Source organism: Chenopodium album, chromosome 14 (assembly GCF_948465745.1).
Source record: "Chenopodium album chromosome 14, dcCheAlbu1.1, whole genome shotgun sequence".
NCBI classification, from domain to species: Eukaryota; Viridiplantae; Streptophyta; class Magnoliopsida; order Caryophyllales; family Amaranthaceae; genus Chenopodium; species Chenopodium album.
The window spans coordinates 46,617,910-46,639,825 of NC_137847.1; the positions used below are offsets into that span (position 1 = coordinate 46,617,910).

The window sequence follows — 21,916 nt, forward strand, 5'->3', positions numbered from 1 at the left end:
AAACGAAAGGCGTAGGAGTGCTTAGGATCACACTAATTAGAGGTATTACAGAAACGGATACAATTACTTAGGCCCTGTTTGGTTTAATGGAAAACATTTTCAGTGGAAAATTAGTTTTCATGGAAAACATATTTTTAAGGAAAAACAAAATTATAAATTAGTTTTCCTTTGTTTGGTTGCATACAAGAAAAGTTCAAGAAAAATAAAAAATAGGAGTGGAAATGTAAGGATGAATAAGAGGGAAGTAAAAAAAGGAGGTAAGGAAGAGGGAGGAAAATATGACTTCCCTTGTTTTGGGAAGGAAAATGTTTGCCATCATTAAGAATGGAAATTTCCACCCTTGAAAATTTGTTTTCCACCCCTTAACAAACCAAACAAAGGAAAATGGATAAAAAATGGAAAAATCATTTTCCATGAAAACCTTTTCCATTAAACCAAACAGGGCCTTAATCCGATTTTGCTGTGTACCTGTTGTAAAACTATCTGCGTACCCTAAGCACTAACATCAAAACTATTACTGAGCAAAACACAAGCAAAATCCCACAAACTATGGATAATTACGTCAAAGACGGGGAACTTCATAAAGGCCAGCTAGAAAATACAATCCCCCTGAGGAATGATAAAAATATAAAGGACCAAAAAAATGTCTCAAATTAAACAAATGTTTAAGTTAAGAATGTGATAAAGTAAATCCCAACCCTACTAAAGTACATGCTAAACATCAGCTCAACCGCCTTCCCTAAATGAAAATTTTGTCATTTGCCAGTCAAGAGCAGTTATGGTACATTCTATGGCACAGCCGCGTTCCTTGTACATAGCTATCCGAGTTCCAACCAACTATTCTTCCACTTCCAATTGCACGTCAATTATCAAAAGAAACTGAAACCGAGGAATTTTACCTGTAGCCCCTCCCTCTACCACGTCCACCCCAGCCTCCTCTTCCCCTGCCCCCTCTACCACCACCACCACCTCCTCTCCCTCCGTGGGAAATACCATCTAATGCCCTGTTAACAAGCTGGTTCTGAAATCCTCCAGCTCCACGACCTTTTTTGGCTGCATTGCTGTTGGAGCCATTAACAGCAGCACCAGCAGGCCGTTTTACCCTGTAAAAGTACAAGAATTTACTACATCTAGCCAAAGAAATAATAATACACACATCTCAAATAATGTTCTATGAAGTTCAGACATATATTTATTTCAGGGAAGCCTCTGAAAATACCCATATCATGCCTATGAGATCACGAATAGTCTCTGTACATACAAACAAATTATTTCTTTACTAACAGGCAAATGGCAAATGCTATTGACCGGAGCAGCCTCTCCACCCCACCTCCCAAGAATGATGGTTAATATAATTCAGATACTAGAAATTATACATACTTAACAGATAAATTAAATTATCATATGTTGAAATTTTAACACATAATCAACATCAACATCACCAGCAGGATTCAAGAATTGGGATTTTTTTATTAAATGATATTGTTCTTCCAGAGTACATGTATATTGATCGTGCAATTTATTAGGTAAACCTATTTACAGTAATTAAGATGTCTTATTAGGCTAAGTAATCAGTGCTCGATAGGCATGAACAGCATCACCAGCAGGGTTTGAGAATTGGGATTTTTTTAAAATGATATTGTTAGCTCACTGTACAAGTACATTTATAGTAGAAACTATTAGCTGAACCTAGATTTTAGTAATTAAGATTTCTTGCTCGGTTTTTAAGAGTGGCCATGTACCCTAGAAGAAGTTACAATGACGGTTAGAAGTTAGATACAAGCTATGAGTTGGCATGCAATTCTCACCCAGCATTAGCAGCAACTGAAGGGACAGCTGATTTTACTGGTTCTTTCCATGATAAGTTGATCCTCTTGTCACCAATAAATGAAGGTGAATTTTTATGCAGTGGCTGAATCAGAAAAAGCACAAGTTAGGTAAACTGCTTTGAGACTTCATGAAGGATGCAGGCTTGAAGGTACTAATTTTTTTATACCTGAGTCATAGCCAGAATGTTGTTGCAGGTTTTCAATCCCGTCGTAGCATTTTGTTTTTCAGTTTTCTGCACAAAATCAAAGACAGAGTCAGTTAGTCACATACAATGTGATTAAAATTACACACCCTAGTACTCTACAATCTCTTCTATAAAATTTACTTTAATCAAACATCAAAACAGATATTACTCCATATCGGGGTCTAGAACTTGTAATCCTCTCAATTATTCTTATAAAAACTTATAATTCTTTTAATCTTTTAAATTTACAGTACTTTTGGTATAAAGTAATAAATGGGGTAATGATAAGTTTGATAACTAGTTTACAAATAATTTGCAAGGGAAGTCCCAAAACATTTTCCCTGGTAATGCTTCTCCACCTTAACAATCTAAACAAGGTGTTTTTCTACATAAATTTACGTTCAATCAGCATCACCAGGGAGCTCATTACAACTACCACCTAGTGTTTGAAAAGGCGCGCCTAGGCGCTGAGGCGCAAGGCAATAGGGGGTAAGCGCTTTTTTTTGCTTGGGCGAGGCGTTTTTTATTAGGAGCACCCGAGGCACACCTGAACCAAATTTCTGCCATTATTTTTAACTGTTTATACAGTGCACCTCACTTCAAAGAGGCGCGACCTAGGTGCTGCATAACCCTTATCGCTTCAGCACACCTTGAGCATTTTTATACATTGCTACCACCATTTAGTAGTGCTTAGCAAATACCAAGTAGGTTGCTACAAGTGAAGGATTAAAGTCCCCCCCCCCCCCCCCCCTCTCCTCCTTTCTCCTCCCCTCATTTTTAAAAAGGTGTGGCATTGAGAATTTGAGATGCAGTAGTGTAGTACATAGACAATGAATTTTACTTACAATCTTGTCTTTAACTTCATTGGATGCGGATGCCATCCTCTTGTTTTGCTCATCCATACCCTGAGTTAGCTTTTTCATGGTAGCCCTAGAGAGCTCCTCAACACAACTCAACCTGTACAACCAAATTATAATGTCATTAACCAGTGATAACCTCTTGCAAGAATTCACGAAGTAAAAGTAACAGGCTTTACATGCTTCGGATGAATGAATGGAAGGGTTGCAACTCTTTAGTTAACTTTAGCAAGCGCCAATAAGAAATTGTGAATCCACATCTCCCTATGGCCCTCTACCCAATCCCAAATCAAAACTAAGATTTACTTGCAACATTTATGATTTTCCTAACATCTAAAAGAAGAAACCAGTCATTAAATTCGTGCAACTGAAAGGAAACTTTTAAAGTTCCATCTTAGAGCAAAGGGACTAACTACATAATACCTTGAAATCATTCTCAAGACCCAGATATGCCTAAGCATAAATAGGTAGTCACACAAAGCCTTCCCAAGTAAGCACCAAAAGGCTGTTTCAGGACAAGTCAGCACGCAACAAGTCCCAGGTAAGGCAGGCTGGGACCTGGCCCCCCAAGTCCTTGACGTAAGTATGTAGCATCAAAAGTCCAATGGATATTGTTGTGCCACTATTCAATGGTGGATCTTTACCAGGACTAGTCAAAACAAGAATTTTATGCTAAAAGTCTCTTGATCCTTGCTATTTAAAAACCATTGGACATTGACTAAATCTGATTTCACTAATCACTATTTCCATTATCAATGAAACATCCTAGGGATATCAAGTGCAATAGATTTCAATTACCTCTCAGTGAAGTCTTTATAGTATTCTGAGAAGTCCTCGCCAATCCTATCTGATGGTTGGCCAGTTACAATTTTGTAACCACATAAGCTGTTGGAAGCATTGGGAGCCTGAATGCAATAGACCAAGAGAAAACTAACTTTAGTAAGAAAAACAACAAAAGCTCATACATAATGAGGGACAAGAAAGACAGATAGTGAGCAAACTATAACCTTTGAAGCCAAATGATGAAACGTGTACAATAAGCACTCAACATAAGTGAAGTTCATCTCTTCCCCAGTCCTCTTTCGAGGCATGTACTTCTGAAACAAATTTCAAAAAGAAGAAATTTTAAGAAGAGCCAATACTCTAAAACCACATGTACACAATATTAGCCTTTTCTTTATCTGGAAATATTCAGATAATTCACATCCTGCATTTCAAAAACAAATGAAATAGGTAATACAACACATACCTTTAAAAGCTGAACAATAGAAGGAAGGATCTGCCGTGCATCTTGTGGTGTGGTATATGGAGAACTTTCAGCTAGATTTTTGAGCAGATCTAGCTTTCGTTCCTCTGGAAGCTGAGAGGAGATGGGAGGTAGCAAAACAGAATCAGAATATAGGTTTAATAAAAACTATACTTCAAGATTTGATCCAAAACCCAATTGACCAGTTTAAATTAATGAAAGATGCTAAAGAGCCATTTCATTTAGCCAATTTGATTTCTGTACTGAATTTTCCCTGAAAGCTTGACTTTTAATACCATGAAGGAATCCATAAAATTAATACTCCCTCAGTCTCAAATTAGTTTTGACACATATCATGGCACATAGTTTACGGTGATGAGGTGTAATTTGGTTATCATTTGTTACTTGATGTGAAAGGAGATAGTAGGATATTATGTTATTTAAAGTAGATGTGATAAGTAATAGTGGGGTATTTTCTAATTGAATGTGAGAGTGTGGGATCCCAACTTTAGAAAGAAACACACTTGAGGAAAAAAATTATCCTGGGCTTTAGCTCAACTTGATTAATTTTAGCTTATTCACCACCCCAAAAGGTTAGCTTGATAAGCCTGAATACAGTGAATATAGACAATTTAGAAATCTCATCCTAGGCCTCCTTAAGATAAGCCCGTCTTATGGATCTCGCTCATCTCAGTCTGCCTCCAGCCTTTTGCCTAAGTTGTTACTGATATGAGTCATAAGCCCCTGTTTTACATATACCCATCCAAGTTTCTTATATTCTACTTCGGACTATTTACTAAGCTAAAATTCCATATAATTGAAGAAAAATCCAGTAAAACAAAAATTGAACAGAGAAGCGATGAAAGCATCACTTCTTCTATACACAGATTGAGTGCTACTAGCAATTGGAAAATAACTTGCTGAAATGAATAATTACCTTTTCAAAAACTGGAATTATATGTTTGTTCACATAATTGAGGAAATTGCTATTCGAAGCACCCCGCTGTGCAAAACACAAAAATCATTATAAGGAGGAAATTTAATTAATGGACTAAAGTAAAACAAAAGACAATAATTACCATGAAAAAGGGAATGGCTATGTATTGGCATGATATAAGCCTGTTAATATGATCTACATCAAGGACCTGCAATTGGAAGAAGATCAACAAACTTGGATTAGGCAACTCATTTTGAATACCCTACCCTACAAACAGAATTTTGCATGCAATCCCCCCTCCCTTGCCCCAAGAGAGAAAAGGGATAAAGATATGATATACAGAGAAAAGAAAAACCAGAAGCAGCATTATTTGCTCATCATGCAGAAGAAAAGAAAAGGATATCCAAAATGCAGAACCATAATTCTACTAACCAAATTTATAATTCATTAGAAACAAGCTTAATTGGATTGCTAAAAAGGCAAGGAATCTTACTACTCCTTCATTGGGAAAAATATTTTATGTTTGATTAGTCACAGGGATATATATGTTATGAACTAATGATTCATATCTGTTGAATTTCCCAGAACAAAGACCAAGAACTACATTAAGCCAGACATCCGGTTTGTAAACTATGTATAATGAACAAACAATGCAATAGTCATAATCGTACACAGAATAACTCCTTGAGGTATCAAACGAAGGTATTGGCAATTAATAGCCAAAACAAATAAAGACTCACATCAAATTGTGCATCCAGATCAGCTTGGCTTTCTATGATTTCAATGAGTTCTTGGACGCGCTCAGGAGAAGCTTTATCACCAAATAGGTTCAAACTCTTTAAAAAGTCTATGAACATCTTAAATTCAGCACCAGTTACGTCTCGCAGACTCTGCAAGATATTAACTAGTCAATAAAATTACATAAAACTAATTAAACATATTTTATTTTATTTTTTAAAAAAAGTAGTTTTATACAGCTACCAGGAGTCATCAGCAGAGTCCAGATACTTCTATTACTCAATATGGGTGAATACTGGCAGATAAATGATACCTTTTTAACTAAATCAGTTATATGTCTTTCCATTTGCTCTTGTGGCTTCAGAAGTTCAGCTTTGAGAGGAAAAACCTGCACATACAGCTTGATTAGTTCTGAAACAGAGAAGACAACCTGCTATTGTTACTCTACACAACAATGGATCTGTCTAGATATTGCAGATCAGAATTGAGTAACAGGTAAATAGAATACTGTACCTTGTCTCTTATAAAGGCCAAGACCTTCTCCCGAATATTTTCATCTGTACTCTCTTCTATGCTCTCAATATGCTTAAACAACGCAGATAATGATGCTGCAACAGAAAATTCATTAAATACTACGGAGTACATCAACAATCTCTGAGAATTTCCAATATTTGGATATAAAATTCAAGTATTGCAAATTCCAGAAAAAATGATATGTTCCACAGATCAGTATATAGTGCTCTGTTAAAGCTTCAATAAGGCAGTACCTAACAATAAACAATGACTCAGCCCCTTGTTTTCAAATCTATGTTTAAAGCCACTTTCTCCAAATCAAGGAAAAAAAAAAAAGACCTTTCATTGTTCTGCTACTGCTCCTGAAACTACTGCCACAGTAATATGTTTTGAATTAAAGTAAGCATCAGTCGTGCCAAATTAAAAGACCTTAGGTTCACATATACACTTCTATTAGTGAAGTTGAAGTGACCTTAGAGGACTAGAGAGAGAACCCCATTAGCCATGAAATGGGATAGCAAGAAGGTATAACACCTGTCTTCTTAAGCGATTATGCCAACCCCTTATTATCCACCTCTACACTACTGCTCCCTCAAGCTCTATAGACACTAGTAAGCAAGTAAAACTGGTTCTGAGCTGTGAGCGAAATTTACCAAATTTACCTCCATCTCAAAAACACAGAGTTCAAATGCAATCTGATATCATTCATTTCAATCCTATTCACTAGTCCCCACCAAGTATCCCAGCTTAAACTGCAAAAAAAAAAAAAATTCTATCCAACCATCAAAAACATGGTTTGGACCCCAGGAAGCATATGCAACAATAGTCATGCACTCATGCATCACAGAAGTATACTAATTGTCTATGTTACTCCGACTCGTACTTGAGTGTCATGTCCGACAAGGTGTCGGAGGGTCCGACACTTCCTTCCAAAATTTTGGCCGACACTTTGACATGGTCAAAGGAGTGTCTTGACTAATTTTTAGGGTACGGCTAATATAGAAAGTGTCCAAAAATTTTCTTCCGACACTTAAAAAAAAAAGGATAATTAAAAAATATTTAGATAAAAAAATAATTAGATAAAACAGAAAAATATACCACATATATTAAAAACTTTTTAGTTTGTACATGATAAACAATATTAAAAACTTTTTAGTCTTCCACACCTAATAGTAAATAGGGACCACTAATAGTAAAGAGGACCATGTTCCAACTTCCAATACACTTTTTAGTCTTCTTTTGTTTCTTTTCCTTTTTTTTTAAATTAAAAAATAAGTTGAAGCTCCAAGTTCATTGCCTTCTCTTTCTATTCTTCTCTCTCCTCCATTAAAACGGATGCATGCTTCAAAGTTCAAACTGAATATCTCTCCTTTCTCCTCTTCAAAATTTCAAAGGCTGGCATAGTGGCATGTCTTTTCTTTTATTTTTTGTTTACAAACAATTCTTTCATTCTTCCAACAGTCGGCGACCACAACTCGCCGGCGATTTGTACAATGTACCGGAAAACACATCGGTGAAATCAGAATTTTTGGGCGACCAAAAGCCCTATACTTTGATTGTCTATATGTGTCCAGCAATTCATGAATTTTAGATAGATTATTGACTTAAACCCTAAATTTAAAATTACAAACAAGATTATTGGGAAATCGACACTTTTTCCGACCTCCGATCGACACTTTTCCGGAGCCGTGTCAAGGGTCGTGTCGCGCGTCGTGTCGTGTCGACACGCGACACCCAAGGCAAAGCGAAGTGTCGGAGTAACATAGCTAATTGTACTGCATAGAGGCTTGAACTATCAACTGACGGACAAGATAAATACCTTGCCCTAGCAGCCACATTACTTAGATGCCTCTTGTCTTCAACAAAATGCGCTCTCTTAAACCTAAGCCTAAACATAAATTATTCAAACAGAAATTTCCTCCATGGAGAATGGAAACCTAGCATTTAGAGACCACAGGCAAATATTTGGGTAAAGTAATCCCATAAGGCAAGATGCCCAATCATAACTGATGACCATAAAATGACCTCGCACCTGTCTATCTTTAAAATTAATTGACTCACATCCAATTTATTATGTAGACTAGTCTTATATTTCAACTTCAAGGGTAGATCATGCAACTATTGACAGTCTCACACCTTTCATATTTCCAATGTGAGCACATTCTCATAGAAGCTGAACAGCAAGATCTAAACAAATCATGTTCAAAACCCAACTGAATCTATACCAAAGCCTTTTCAGATATCCTTCATGTGATACCAGATCAATATCTCCTATCAAGCATGTATTATTGGCAAAAAAAATGTCCAAAAGGAAGAAGCATGCAATTCATTTTTGTAGGATCTGCTTCTCCAATTTTCCAGTCCGACACATTTCAGCCCCTATTAGTTGAATATCTTTTACCTAAAACAAATCTGGTTTTGCTAAAATTTAATCATATTAAATCCTAAGCTCTACAAAAAGAGCTCTAACACATGAAGTAAAGGCACCAAATACAGCCCAACTTGGAAGCTTTAATACAGCCCGTCAAATACAGTCCGACGCATTTCAGCCCCTATTAGTTGAATATCTATACCAAGTCAGGACAACATGCGGCACATAAGAGGCTAAGAAGACTAAAACTTCAAACTTAAAAAAAAAAATAAGGCAAACGCTAACTCATAATTATAAAAAAAAAACCCGCAAGATGCATCTAGGTGTTCCTAGTATTAAAGACCAACTAATATTGACTTGTCTAATTGAAATGTCGTCTTACTCCCTTAGCTCTACAACTATTTTATACTTCCTCCGTTTCTATTTAGTTAATGCGTTCAATTTAGGCACACATATTTAGGAGAGGAGAGGAGAGAAAATGATAAAGCAAGTGGAGTAGCTAGTAAATGCAATGTAAAAAACTTACCCAAAAAGGAAACATGTCAACTAAAAAAGGCTTCCTAAAAAGGAATATGTGTGAACTAAAAAAAACGGAGGTAAGTACTAAAGAATCAGTCCTTCAGAAACAATGAGTGCCTTTAGACAAATGTACACCACTCATTCCAAATAAGTATCTTTCAAAGAGTACACACATCAATTAAGGACTAAGAAGTTGGTAATTATTGCTTAGCATCCCACACTGACGAGTTACAAATAGTAATATGATGGTTTTTCAACAGAGAAATAATATTGCATTAATATTTCAAATAAGAAAAGCTAATCATGAGGGAAGACTGGAAGATAATATAGAATGAAGGTAAACAGATCCTAGACTAACACAGCCTCATTAGCCAAACTAGACACAACTTAATTATTTTAATACTATCTGCAAAATGAAACAAATGAACAAATCCAGCGTGTCCAGGATATATCTTAACCATCCAAGATTAAATCACTCAGAAAATTTCATGCAATTAAAATCAAAGAGAGGTTAGAGACATAGGAGTTGTAGCTGGCCATTTGAAAATTACTTGAGGTATAGATGATGTGCATTCTAATGTAACGCACCTTTTACATCTTGCCTCAGAAGAGACATCAGGGCTTTCTGAACTGCATCCCTTTCCACGTTCTCCTCTGTCATGGAATAATACATTACAATCTGGAAAGTAACCAAAGGTTTACCAAGTAAAGCAAAACAAACATATCTTACCAGCCATGAGCAATTGAGCAAGAATGTCCACGATCTTAGAGACATATTCTGGTGTATCCTTGCAGAAAAGAGGAAGACCCCTTATAGCTTGGACACGAACCTGCAAAGAGACTAGGGAAGTTAGTGTTTCAGTCATACAAAGGCCCAAAGATAGAACAGCCATAAAATCAAAACATATGATGGCTATCACAACCTTTGTAATACAAAAGGAAGATGTGATTTGTCTCATCAATCTTGAAATACACGTAAAACAAACTGTGGGGTGAAAATCTACTAGCAGATGAAATCTCCAGAGCTCTACTGACAATAGAAGCAGCTTAAACAACACTTTTTTAATAAAATAAAATAAGAATGCCTTTTACTCCACTATCATTGTCACACAATAAAACAAATGTATCTCGTTTCCTTGCTCCTAAATTAACTGATTTCAAGGCGCAAACATAAGACACAATGAGTCAAATTCACGTATATATAGCTACCGCCAAGTCAAGGAGCCTAAAGAAAAGCACAACTGATGAAGCAGGTAAAAATCTCAAAGCTACAGACATACATAAGCAAGTACACATGCACAAGGATACATTGCAAAAAGCATAAATTCGTCAAAAATAAACACAGTATTATGTTAAAATAATTTCAATTGGTAAGGTATGCTTGAGTGGATAAACAAAAGGTGTAAGGATACTAGAGAACACTCTTGTTGTAAAGCATCTCATCCAAAACTTCACATTTGAGAAGATTGGATAAAATTAGAAGGAAAAAAAAAAACAAAAAAAACAAAAAAAAAAACAGGAAAAAAAAATGGACAATAGCTCTAACTCTCTAAGGCATGACATGACATGTAAGAGGTAACTAAAGATCTTGAAACAACTCGTTCTTCTTAACACTTGCTTACACAAGAAACTCCTGCCTTCTAAAAATAATCTTGTAAAGAATACTTTTGCTTGGTGAAGAATAGGAATCTTAAAAGGCCTACTATAAGACCAAGAATACTTGTAACACTCTAAGTCAACTCTACCCTCCAGTAGAATTCTCACAAGGTAAAAAAGTATCCATCTTGATTTCTTCCATAAGACCATTACATCATGGAGCCTAGAGGGATTGACTACAATATGTAGAAATATGGTAACATCAATTTTTGTCTCATGAGAAAGACCAAAAGATCACATAAGCTACACCTTCGTTGATATATCAAGCTACACCATCATTGATATATCACGCACCTCAAATTAGGTTGTGCTTTTTGAGGATTGTACATGTTCATAACAAAACTCAAATCACTGCCTCCAAACAAAACACTTCATCTACTCAAAGAGTCACCTACTCTCATAACCAAAACAGCATAACCTTCAGCAAGGCACACTCTTTAAATAATGTAACAACCCTTTATCCATCAGCAGACTTGCTACTCCAAATGATCAGCCATTCCTCCCAATTATTCTTTTATTCACAACTCAATAATTGCAAGAAGCAAGAAGAAACACATTTTGAAGATATAAAGGTCATGATGTCCCAATTATTCTTTTATTCACAACTCAATAATTGCAAGAAGCAAGAAGAAACACATTTTGAAGATATAAAGGTCATGATGTCATGTGCATTTGCCAAGAAGGCAAACATACATTATTTGTTTCATATACAATTTCCAAGCTATGTGCACAATATCACCCAATCCTTACAGATTATATAATATCCCAAAAGCCATAAGAGTTGCATTTATACCTAAAGCAACCATTTCATCGAAGCAGCAACTTCAACCATCACTTGATGCAAACAAAGACCCCAAAGATGAGGGAGACATCAAGCAGCAACTTCACATGTGTCAATAACCAACCTTTACGACGAGAATCTTATCTCTAACTACTAGTTTCACTTTCATTAAACCTTAAGATTACCAAAACATACTAAAATACAAAAACGGAATTCGAACAAAACACTTCCGTCCAAACTTAGTCGTCACATCATTAGTTCAAATTAAACTATCAACGCTACTATCAATCCAATTCCGAACGAATATACAATCACAAGCCGTCACTGAAAATAGTAGAAAACACTAACCCCGAGGTCCTCTTCTTCACACAAATCAAGATGAGCATCGACGGCACTACTCGAAAGGTCAGGGAAGTGTTTAAAAAACCTCGGAATAAGCTGAGCAGCCAATTGTTTCGCCTTCGAACTACCTTTCGCAGCCTTAATTATCCCCTCATAATCCTTCACATTCTACAATTCACACACAAAAACAAACAAATTCAGCACTCAAAACAATCAAATTAAACATCAAAACAAACCTAAAAAAAGAACAAACCCTAGAAATTGAAAAAAGAGGAGAGAGAAAAAGGAGAGGAAACCTGAGACTTGTCTTTAGCTTCATTGAGACGCTCGCCAAACTCGTAGAGGTTCTCAATGTCTTTGGCGTCGTCGGAGGCGGCGGGAGTGGTGGCGGAGGTGGTGGTGGTGGTGGCGGAGTCAGCCATTGATGAAGAAGAGGAGAGAGAAAAGCCTGGAAAGTAGAGGAGAGAGAAAATGAGGAAGATGAAAATGGAACATGAAATAATTGAGTTTATAAAATATATAGTGTGGGTTTTGGAGACTTACAGAGAAAACTGCAGAGGAGCGAAAATTTGAAGGTGTGTGTTTATTGAGAGAGTGGAATAGTGTAGAAGATGATGGGGGTGGAGTTGGAGGAAGGAGGGTTTTGTGGGAAAAACGGTACAATTGGGAGTTTTGGGAGTATAGGATATGGAGGTGTATTTGAAGTTGAGTTAATAGTAGTAGTCACAATGTCATAACACTTGCAAGTAGAATGCTAGGAGGTTATGGTTTTGTTTTCCACATTTATGGTGTGCGGAGGCGAGTAATTGTATGTTTCTGTGTTGCCCTACTTTTATTTGGCTAGATTTTAAAATTTGGTGTATTTTATGTGTGGCTGGTCACAATATGTGGCTGCTTGTAAAATATAACATAGTAACCCATATAGCACTGGATTGAGTAACTTTTGAAACACTGAGCGAGTAACCTTTATAATACTAACAAAGTATCCCTATAACACTAACGAAATAACCACATGATGGTTGGCCACATATAAAAGTTGTTAAAAATTTTGTAACTTTTGTAGTTAATTATAAGATTTTATAGTGGATGTCAACTAGTTTAATTAGTTAAGTCTTACAAATGGTATTCGAAATTTGAAATCAAATCTCGTCTACTTCACTATTTTTTGTGGTTCTTTTTATAGATTTCGTCAACTTCCCTCCCCTGTGATAGAAGGAAATCGGTCTCCATCAATAAACACATATTGCAAATTTGTAATCGCTTAATGAAGACCTATATTTACTTATTTAGATCATTTTTTATGAAAGTGAAACCAATTTTAGATTAGTTTAGCCTAGTAATGATATTTTAAACGTATACATTTCTAGGAGTTATTTACTCATGAGGTTCAACCGTTCAAACAACTTTTAACCCTTCATTAACTTTGTTGTATAAATTAGACAAATGTTTTAAGATAGTTGCATCAATTACTGAACAACATGTCTATAGCACGATACATATGCTATACTACTCTGTACTATCATTTGAAAAAATAAAATAAAAAATTCTTGAGCTACAACTCTTGTATCTTCAACTTGTTCATTTTCGTTTTAAACCTCAAGACCCAAGTAAAGCAAGCTTGATTGCGGCGAAGAGAAGTCATCAATAATGTTCAAGTGTACTCTGCTAGCAGGCAACCAACATGGGGTTGAGGTTGGGGTGGGAAAAGTTACAATGTTGTTATTGTTGTGGTCCAATTGGGTGATCAATATTAGTATCAGTTACACACGGAGCATTACAATACAAGCATTGGACACTGAGGCAAGTAACAGAAAACTTTAATAGGAGCGGGAAGCAAGAAACTCATCTGCATCTCGAGCTTTATTCTACATAGTTTCCCAAATTCCACAGATATAATAAAGCTATCATCATTTTGAGGAAAAAAGTATAAAAATTACATTGAAGGCATATTCAAGGCCTGTAACACATCCTTGAACTCGAAGTCTTGGGTCTGTTTGTTGAACCGTTCCACTAATTTGTACCTTACATCATTAAGATAAAAGGATTGAGTGGTCTCCAAAAGCACTTTTGCTTCCTCATCAGTGAGCTTGCTGGTAAATACTACGTCTCCGCGAACAAGTACCAAGTCTTTGGTATCTGCAAATTCTGTGTAGTGTGTAACTGTAAAATAAGGAGATGCTTGAGTTCCTCGAGCTTTATAATCTTCCAGTCCAGTGAAAATAATGTGTGGGATCTTCACTGCAAATAATTTTTCAGGAAACGTTTGAGTGGATAGAACAATAGATGCCCAAAATTTAAAGAATTTCATCATTAGTCAACTAATCTGCAGCTGATACATGGAAATATCAAAAGTTGTCATTGTCATACAGAAGGAAAAAGACTGATTGCTAGTTGCGTCTTAGTTCATGCTACTTTGAACAATGACACGCACATCTTTACAGCAAGATTCCAACATTTCATTTGGGGAGGGCAATAAACAGAGCGAGTGTCCAAGCATACATTTAATCTATTAAGTTTGAATACAAGGTCAAACACAGAGCTGAGATAAGAGTGGAAAACTTTCTATTATCGATTAGATGAACAAATAAAACCCACAAGCCGGCCGCAAGATGCTGACCTGACTGCTTAACTCAATAATGCCAGATTCTTCAAAGTCCTAAAAATGAACAGCCTATTACATATTACTGTGTAGTGTGTATGAACCAGATGGTATATTCAGTCACAATCTAGTTTGGGCAGTTGGGCCTCTAGGTTACACCTAAAAGCAAAGAATAGAAAAGAACTTGAAGATATATGTCATGAGCCATGCATACCAAAGTTGAGAAAAGCATGTCATTAGCACTGTCCGTCAAATGAATCATTTCACTGACAGATGTTGAATCCTGGACACTAAACACTAAAGTTATATAAGAAAAGATAGTTTGGCTTTAGAGAGTTCAAACATTGTATGAAGGGGAATAAAAAATGGTAGCAAGTATGCAACAAGAATTAGACAAACAGAAATTCTCAGATATGTGTCTTGTTGGCAGGAAGGCAACAGTTATAATGGGCAATATTAAGTGCTCAGGCACCACTGCTGAAGAGCATAAATGAATCATTGGGAGAGCCCAAGACACTCCCTTATCTCTTCATCTCCTTCAAGAGGGTTCCTGAAGTTAAAACTATTCTCAAATTATTTGCAGCCTACAATTATGTATACTATCACCAGGGTATCTGGTGCTACTGTAATTGCTAAGAAGATACATGGAGCGCTCCACAAAATAAATTACATCACATGTCAAAGTGGAAGCAATACTGCTAATCAGCAAGGCCGACTAAGGGCCTGTGCAAACAGACCCTTAGCACAGGGCCCCATAATATTGAGGGCCCTACATTTTCAAAGCCCAATTGTTTAAAGAAAAAATCCCATTTCCTCTGACTTCTTGTATTCACACGCATCAAAGCTAAATAAACACAATTATACCAGATTCCTAGAACTTTTTTTTAAAAGATCCCTAGAACTTAATTCCCATAAAGTTGTCAAATTTCAAAATTTCATTTATTGCTAATTTTCCGCTGATTATCATTTTATACCCAAAAACTCCACAAAACCTTTTAAGACTCTTACCCTTCTCTGCCATTTAATCAGTCTATCAAACGATTTGAGAAGTGTTTAATAATTAATTTTCTCCCCAAATTAATAACTGGTAAAATTATTGGCACCTAAGATTTTCCCATCAAATCACTATATTTCTGCAAAACCAATAATATCAATCAACAATTTGATCTAGAAAAGTAAAAGATTAAGATTAATTAACCTTTTATATTGCTTGTGGATTGCTCATGAGGCACGCTAGATCCAGTAATCTATGTGTAATTTTATTTTTTTTGTTCAGATTTTTCATTTTTATAGAATTTTAGTAGTTGATTTTAGATTTTTTTTAAAAGTTAAGTTAAATGTTTAATTGTTACCTCTCCTTCTATATTAATTAACCAAATTCAATTAATCATTGATTAAAGGAAATAAACCAGGAAAAGACAGAGTTATGTACTTATGTGACGTAAATTATGCATTTATGGGCCTAAATGAGCCTAATTTCAATATTGAACTTATAACGACTCAAGCCAATAACGAGCCACGAGTCGAGCTCCACTTTTTGGAGCATTCAAGCTTGAGCAGAGCTCAATCATCAAGGCTCGGTTCATTAACAGCCCTAGTTGGACTAATATTATTTATTAATGACGATATACAAGTTTTCTTTTATGCCTAAAATTAAGTCAGACATCAAATAAACAGTGGAGTATTATAGATTAATTAAATAAATTTTAAGTTTCAAGAAACACTACCAAATTAATCTTCCAAAAGATGAAAAGAAAAATTCAATTTGAGGGGCTTGCTATTATAATTAGCACAGGGCCTCTGAAATATTTGAGACGGCCCTGCTAATCAGCATTACTCAGATTCTTCAATTCACCATAAGTAGCATGAATATGGATATATTAAACTTCTTTATGGATCAACAAATGGAGATAAGTCCAAGTAACATTGCTGCTAATAACTTTGCCTGGAGGAAAGACAGATATTTTTAAATTACATTGAACATGGCAGAAAAAAAATATGAGTTGATTAACATGAGCTTAAATAATACTCCCTTCATTTCATATTGATCTTCCTACTTTGGCCAATTTTGTCTCACAAAAAGATTTCAAATAGGAAGAACAATATGAAACGAAGGGAGTTCAAAATACCCCAATGCTCCAGCTCAAGAATAATAAGCAAGGTAGAAGCAGCAGAATAGATAAAACAACTGTAGATAAGGTACAACCATACAAGTAGAAGACTCACAATTCTATCCAAGCAAATTTTTTATCTACAAGTACACTACGAGGCATGGGCTAGCAGCCAACGTTCCTACTAAAAAGTGACTACATCATCTAAGTAGGCAATTCTGGTAATTTGCTAGGCCTTACTTGTCACAACATTTTTATTTTATTTTTAACAGGACACTTCTCACAAAATTAACTATCAGAAATCAGAATTCTAAAGCACTACTTAAAGCACCTACACAAGTACTCAGGTTCCAATTGATGATCAATTCCAATCAGTATTATATCATAGGGGCCTAGGGTAGTAGTCGCAGAAACCCTCAAATAGAACTTCTCTCATTCTTCCTTATATGCCCTATTCCAGTTTCACCTCAAACCTTCCCATCTTCCTCTTCATTCTCTCTACTTCTACATCTCTCTTTTTCATGACTTAGAGCCATTACAAAGGCTCGAGCGTAATCCCCCTCATAAATTTACACCTTTTACAGGATGGATTGAAGTAAGTACAAAAGTGGGGAAAGAAGAGGAAAATCACCTAATACAGGTATGATGTGCTTAGGACATTTACTAGTTGCACTTAGCATGGATTTATTACACCCTAATAAAATCCTAAAGGGCTAAACCCAGTCCATTTTATGCTGTTCATGACACAATGCACTATATAGCATGCATACAGAATACAGTAGCATTTGTAGGCTATCTGTAAAGCTGTCATGTTGACATCTCCAACTGTTGAAAAATGTAAATCCTAATACTAGTGTGACTAAATTCCTATACTGGTATACATACAAGTGATATAACGATACAAGAAAATTCCAACAAAAACAAAGACGTTATTTAGGGACAAATAAGCTCATCATAAAAGTCCAAAGAAGTCTAAGTCAACAGCATAATTAATTCTTTTCAGCCGAATTATTGACACTATTTTCGTCTAGGTCAACAGCATACCTATCACTAAAAACTGATGAACGAACTAGAGCCAATTTATCAATCAATCAAAGCCTTAATCTCATAAGTGGGGTCGGCTACATGAACCAAAAGTGATTATTCCGTGTAATCCTTGAAAAAATCTTCCTCCTCCATCCCTTACGATCCAATGTCTCATCCTCATGAAATCCATACACTTCATATCCTTTCTAACTCCTTCCAACCAAGTCATTTTCGGTCTCCCTCTCCCTCATTTAACCCCTCCATGGTCCCACTCTTCCATTCTTCGTACCAATTCAACATCTAAAAAATTTGCATGCTGTAAAAGCAAAACAAAAATTTCAAAGTCTTTTTCTTTCTTCTATAAGTGCTAAAATTAATTCTTATGAAATGATGTGTTCTTTAGGATGGAACATCGAAAACATAGTAATGAGTAATCTAGAATAGAGCTTTACTCACTAAGCTGCTTTGGGCTTTGGAACATTTAAAAAACCAAACAGCAAGACAGGAAGTCATATCGGTGGATAGGTATTATTATATCAGAGGCAGAAACCTACAGTATTTCACCATACCAAGCATTATATTTTAATTGGCTATGAAACTCCTGAGTTACAGAGTATTGCAATTCAGAGCAGTAAGAAGAGCTCAGCATGATTTTTTGCCAAAAACAGCAATATTCGAACTTATTGCAGACATTCTTTTAGAGTGGCACACTGGCATGTAGAAGTATAGACAGTTGCTTTGTAAGTTTGTGCTGTAATACCCAAGCAGATGCTAGAGCCTAGAAGGTGGGGGTAGAGGTTATACTGATCTTTTATTGGGATTTTAGGACTATTTCGATAGTGTTATAGATTGATCATATTATCTTGTATCTACATCCAATATAGTAATGACCAAGAAATTTATACATTTTTTTATTTCACAAAGTGAGCCATTCTAAAATTCTAAAGTCCCGATGTAAATTAGCTTTAAAATGTGCAGCTTTTCATTATCTATTCTGTAAGGAATCTCACCTTGAGAAAACATGGTTGTGTATCCATTTCCTCTCCACAAGGGAATGACAAAATATTGACTGCAAGAACAACAAAAAGGCATCATAAGAAATTTTCATAGACTAACAGGAAGCAATTTATATGAGCAATACTACAAGAGAATACCAATCAATTGCCCTTTGCTCGAATAACTTGTACATATTTGCTTTCATTGTAGCACCAATATGACCTCTTCCTAAGTGAAACTGAAAATGAAGGAAAGCCACATTAAGCGCATATTACAAAGGCATGTAATGCAAGAAAAGAAACAAAACATACCAACTCCCAAAGACATGAAAGTAAAAAATACACTCTTTTATGATTAACTGCGCACAGATAAGTTATTTCAAAAGCCCAATTTGTCCAAAGCTTGACAGAAATCGGATTATATCCCATTTATAGTTATGAACATATCCTGAGACTGCAAATGACACGAGCAGAGCTAAGTAAGATGCTAATACATCTTCAGGCATATACAATACAACTCACAATATCAGTTCCCCTTCAATAGCAACGAAACTTTGTGAATGCACAATCAACACACTCATTGCAGTAGACTAAGCTAATAGTCAACTGTAATATCATTCTGGTTCTTAAAAGTAGCAATGTGAAGGCATGGTAACTTGACAGCAAAGCACTAATATTTCTCTACATACATAAAATCAAACAATTTATACCCACAAATTTACCTAAACTTAAACCTAAACATACCAATTCAATAAACACAATTCCAGCATTGTTCTTTCCCACTCACTGCCAGTCCCCAGCCTGGGTAAAGGCAAAGGATCGCGGTAACAACTGGCATAAAACTTAGTCAAACCCATTTACTAATCCGTTCAATTGGGATTAAGGCTTCAACATTGAAAAGCAAACCAAACAACAAATATATTCAAATTAGGCAAGAAATAATTGGGAATTAAAAAATAAATAAATAAATAATAACAAGGTAAAGTCAAAAAGCATTTACATCATCCCAAATTGTAGCAAGATCCTCAGGGGTCTTATACTTAGCTCGCTCAACATCCATGATTGAATTCAATGGTTTCACTTCAAATGGAGAAAACCCAGATGCAAATTTTGATGTACGAACAAAACCCAGTGAACCCCATTTCAGAAAGTTTCCTGGGGTAGCAGTCGCAGCTTCTTGTAGTGAAGAAGACAATGTTTTATTGACAATACCATGAATTGAAGAAGATGCAAGTTTGCAAAATCGTTGCATTGTAGTGATGGTACAATCAACTCTGCAACAATTAAAAGATTAATTTTGAGAAGGTTGAAATTTAAATCCAGGTTAAGAGAGGGATTTTCTATTGAAGAGTTCGATCAAGCATTTCATCGAACAGGTGGTGAGCAAATTTACGAGCTACAGTCTACGGGAGTTTTGTTGGGCAAAGTTAAATGAATAATTTTGTTCGGGATTTTGGGTGCATTGCATTGGACTTGGTTAGATAGTCTGGGTTGGGTCATACTTTTCACTTTTAAGTAGTGAACAAAGTGAGATCATGTCACAAAAATGGGCTTGAAATAACCTCTTCCGCTTATTTTGTTGAATTTATTTTAGGAAATTTTTTAAAATAACACCACAAAAATCTCAAAAAATGGATTATAACACCATATATTTTCAAATTTTTAATATAACACCATATAAAAACCCAGAAATTGGATTTCACCACCGTTTAACGAATTCTTGGATGGAATCCGTTAATGGGCCTTTAACAGACACGTGTCATAAATCTATTGGTTAAGAAGAATTTCAATAAAAAAATTAAAAATTAAAAATAAAAAAAAACCTTAACCCAGCCAGCTCCACCACCGGCACCACCTGCCCCAGTCGCTGGCACCCCCTTCCCCCATCAAAACCGGCGAAACCAGCCTAACTACCCCTACCCCCCTTCCTCCTCCCCGAAAACCACCACTTCCCCCCTTAATTGAGGCTGCAATTGTTGATTTGTGGGTTGCTAACCACAACCCCCAATTCCCTAAATCTAGCCAACCAAAATCGCACACAACTCATAGTCCGCCATCAAAACGGCCACTAGTGTGTTGAAATCGGCCGGTTTAGGGCCTGAATGGTTGAATTCGACCCTAAATCAGTCGATTTCGACCGCTAGCTGCTGTTTTATTCTCGGGGAAGTCTGAAAAATGCGGTGGTGGTTATCGGAAGTGCTCTGGGTTTCCATGGCCGTGGATGTGATGGATTTCGGTGGTTGTAGGTGTGTCTGGGGGGGTTCTGGCGTGGAAGGGGTACCGGTGGTGGGGATGGGGTGGCTGGGTGTATTTTTGGGGTTTTTATTTTTTTCTTTTTTTTTGAAAGTTTTCTTTTTTAAAACCAATAATACGGTGACATGTGGCAGCGTGGCCCCCACTTAACGGATTTCATCCAAGAATCTGTTAAACGGTGGTGAAATCCAATTTCTGGGTTTTTTATGTGGTGTTATAATAAAAATTTGAAAATACATAGTGTAATAGTCCATTTTTTGAGAAATTTATGGTGTTATTTTCAAAAATTTCCTTTATTTTATGAACTTATTTGAAAAAACTAATCTAAATTTGTTTTAATGTAATGTCCACTTACTGTATTTCCAAATAATTGACATATTTGACAATATTTAATTATACATATATACTACAAACTATATTAATTTTGAACATACTATTTATTAACGTATTAAAAATATTATGAAATAAGTTGTTATACAGGTATTAATATATACGAAGCTGCTTTATACAGTCAATTTCTTTTATATTTTTAATACTAATTTAATATTTGATTATATAAGTTTAAAGCCAAACAATTGCAGTGGCATACACGTCAAGTTTGAGTGTGTCAATTATTGTGGGACAAATCACATTTGTAGTAAATAAATTCGAGTTGTGCCCAGTTAATTCCCCAGATAAACAAAATTTGTTTATTTGGGGGTATAATCATCTTTTCAAGTACCAGTGGAAAGGTACATGCGTCTTTTTATGTACTAGTTGAGGGGTATATGTGTAATTTCCTAAATGCAAGTTGCAAACAGTAATTGGACAACTCACCAAAAGTACTGAATAAATGACCACGCTTTTTCAATATATTCACATAAATGTCACCAGATTAACAAAAATTCGTTTATCTGGCAAATAAACTTGTATTTGCCGAATAAAATCAAGGTATTTTTAACATTGTACGTATCTCTTT

At 35.7% G+C, this 21,916-nt stretch overlaps 2 protein-coding genes across 3 annotated transcripts; both read right to left on the bottom strand.

Moving 5' to 3' along the window:
• Nucleotides 1-557: 557 nt before the first annotated feature.
• LOC145579355 (apoptosis inhibitor 5-like protein API5) lies at nucleotides 558-12,707 on the bottom strand. Of its 2 annotated transcripts, XM_081636591.1 has the most exons (17): nucleotides 12,518-12,707; nucleotides 12,271-12,422; nucleotides 11,981-12,142; nucleotides 9,926-10,025; nucleotides 9,784-9,849; nucleotides 6,306-6,400; nucleotides 6,106-6,180; nucleotides 5,795-5,944; nucleotides 5,197-5,262; nucleotides 5,055-5,120; nucleotides 4,121-4,231; nucleotides 3,879-3,968; nucleotides 3,670-3,776; nucleotides 2,860-2,971; nucleotides 1,997-2,062; nucleotides 1,809-1,912; nucleotides 558-1,103 (listed from the first exon to the last, which is right to left on the bottom strand). In XM_081636591.1, exons 2-17 carry the CDS (start codon nucleotides 12,394-12,396, stop codon nucleotides 896-898), a joined length of 1,704 nt encoding a protein of 567 aa, XP_081492717.1. In that variant the 5' UTR covers nucleotides 12,397-12,422; nucleotides 12,518-12,707; the 3' UTR covers nucleotides 558-895. The 2 variants fall into 2 exon arrangements, with proteins under 2 accessions (XP_081492717.1, XP_081492718.1); XM_081636592.1 differs by having other exon boundaries at nucleotides 12,271-12,707.
• Nucleotides 12,708-13,646: 939 nt separating this feature from the next.
• Nucleotides 13,647-20,204, bottom strand: LOC145579357 (uncharacterized). The gene is made up of 4 exons (XM_081636593.1): nucleotides 19,706-20,204; nucleotides 18,865-18,944; nucleotides 18,721-18,779; nucleotides 13,647-14,212 (listed from the first exon to the last, which is right to left on the bottom strand). Exons 1-4 carry the CDS (start codon nucleotides 19,955-19,957, stop codon nucleotides 13,908-13,910), a joined length of 696 nt encoding a protein of 231 aa, XP_081492719.1. The 5' UTR covers nucleotides 19,958-20,204; the 3' UTR covers nucleotides 13,647-13,907.
• Nucleotides 20,205-21,916: the final 1,712 nt, after the last annotated feature.

Excerpts from the sequence above, each read along its gene's own strand:
- LOC145579355 (XM_081636591.1), bottom strand. The coding sequence starts at position 12,396 with ATGGCTGACTCCGCCACCACCACCACCACCTCCGCCACCACTCCCGCC. Across the intron at positions 5,945-6,105 it reads TAACTGATTTAGTTAAAAAG|AGTCTGCGAGACGTAACTGG; the intron begins GTATCATTTATC and ends AATATCTTGCAG. Across the intron at positions 4,232-5,054 it reads TAATTCCAGTTTTTGAAAAG|CTTCCAGAGGAACGAAAGCT; the intron begins GTAATTATTCAT and ends ATCTCCTCTCAG.
- LOC145579357 (XM_081636593.1), bottom strand. The coding sequence starts at position 19,957 with ATGCAACGATTTTGCAAACTTGCATCTTCTTCAATTCATGGTATTGTC. Across the intron at positions 18,945-19,705 it reads TTGCTACAATTTGGGATGAT|TTTCACTTAGGAAGAGGTCA; the intron begins GTAAATGCTTTT and ends CTTCATTTTCAG. Across the intron at positions 18,780-18,864 it reads GAGCAAAGGGCAATTGATTG|TCAATATTTTGTCATTCCCT; the intron begins GTATTCTCTTGT and ends TTGTTCTTGCAG.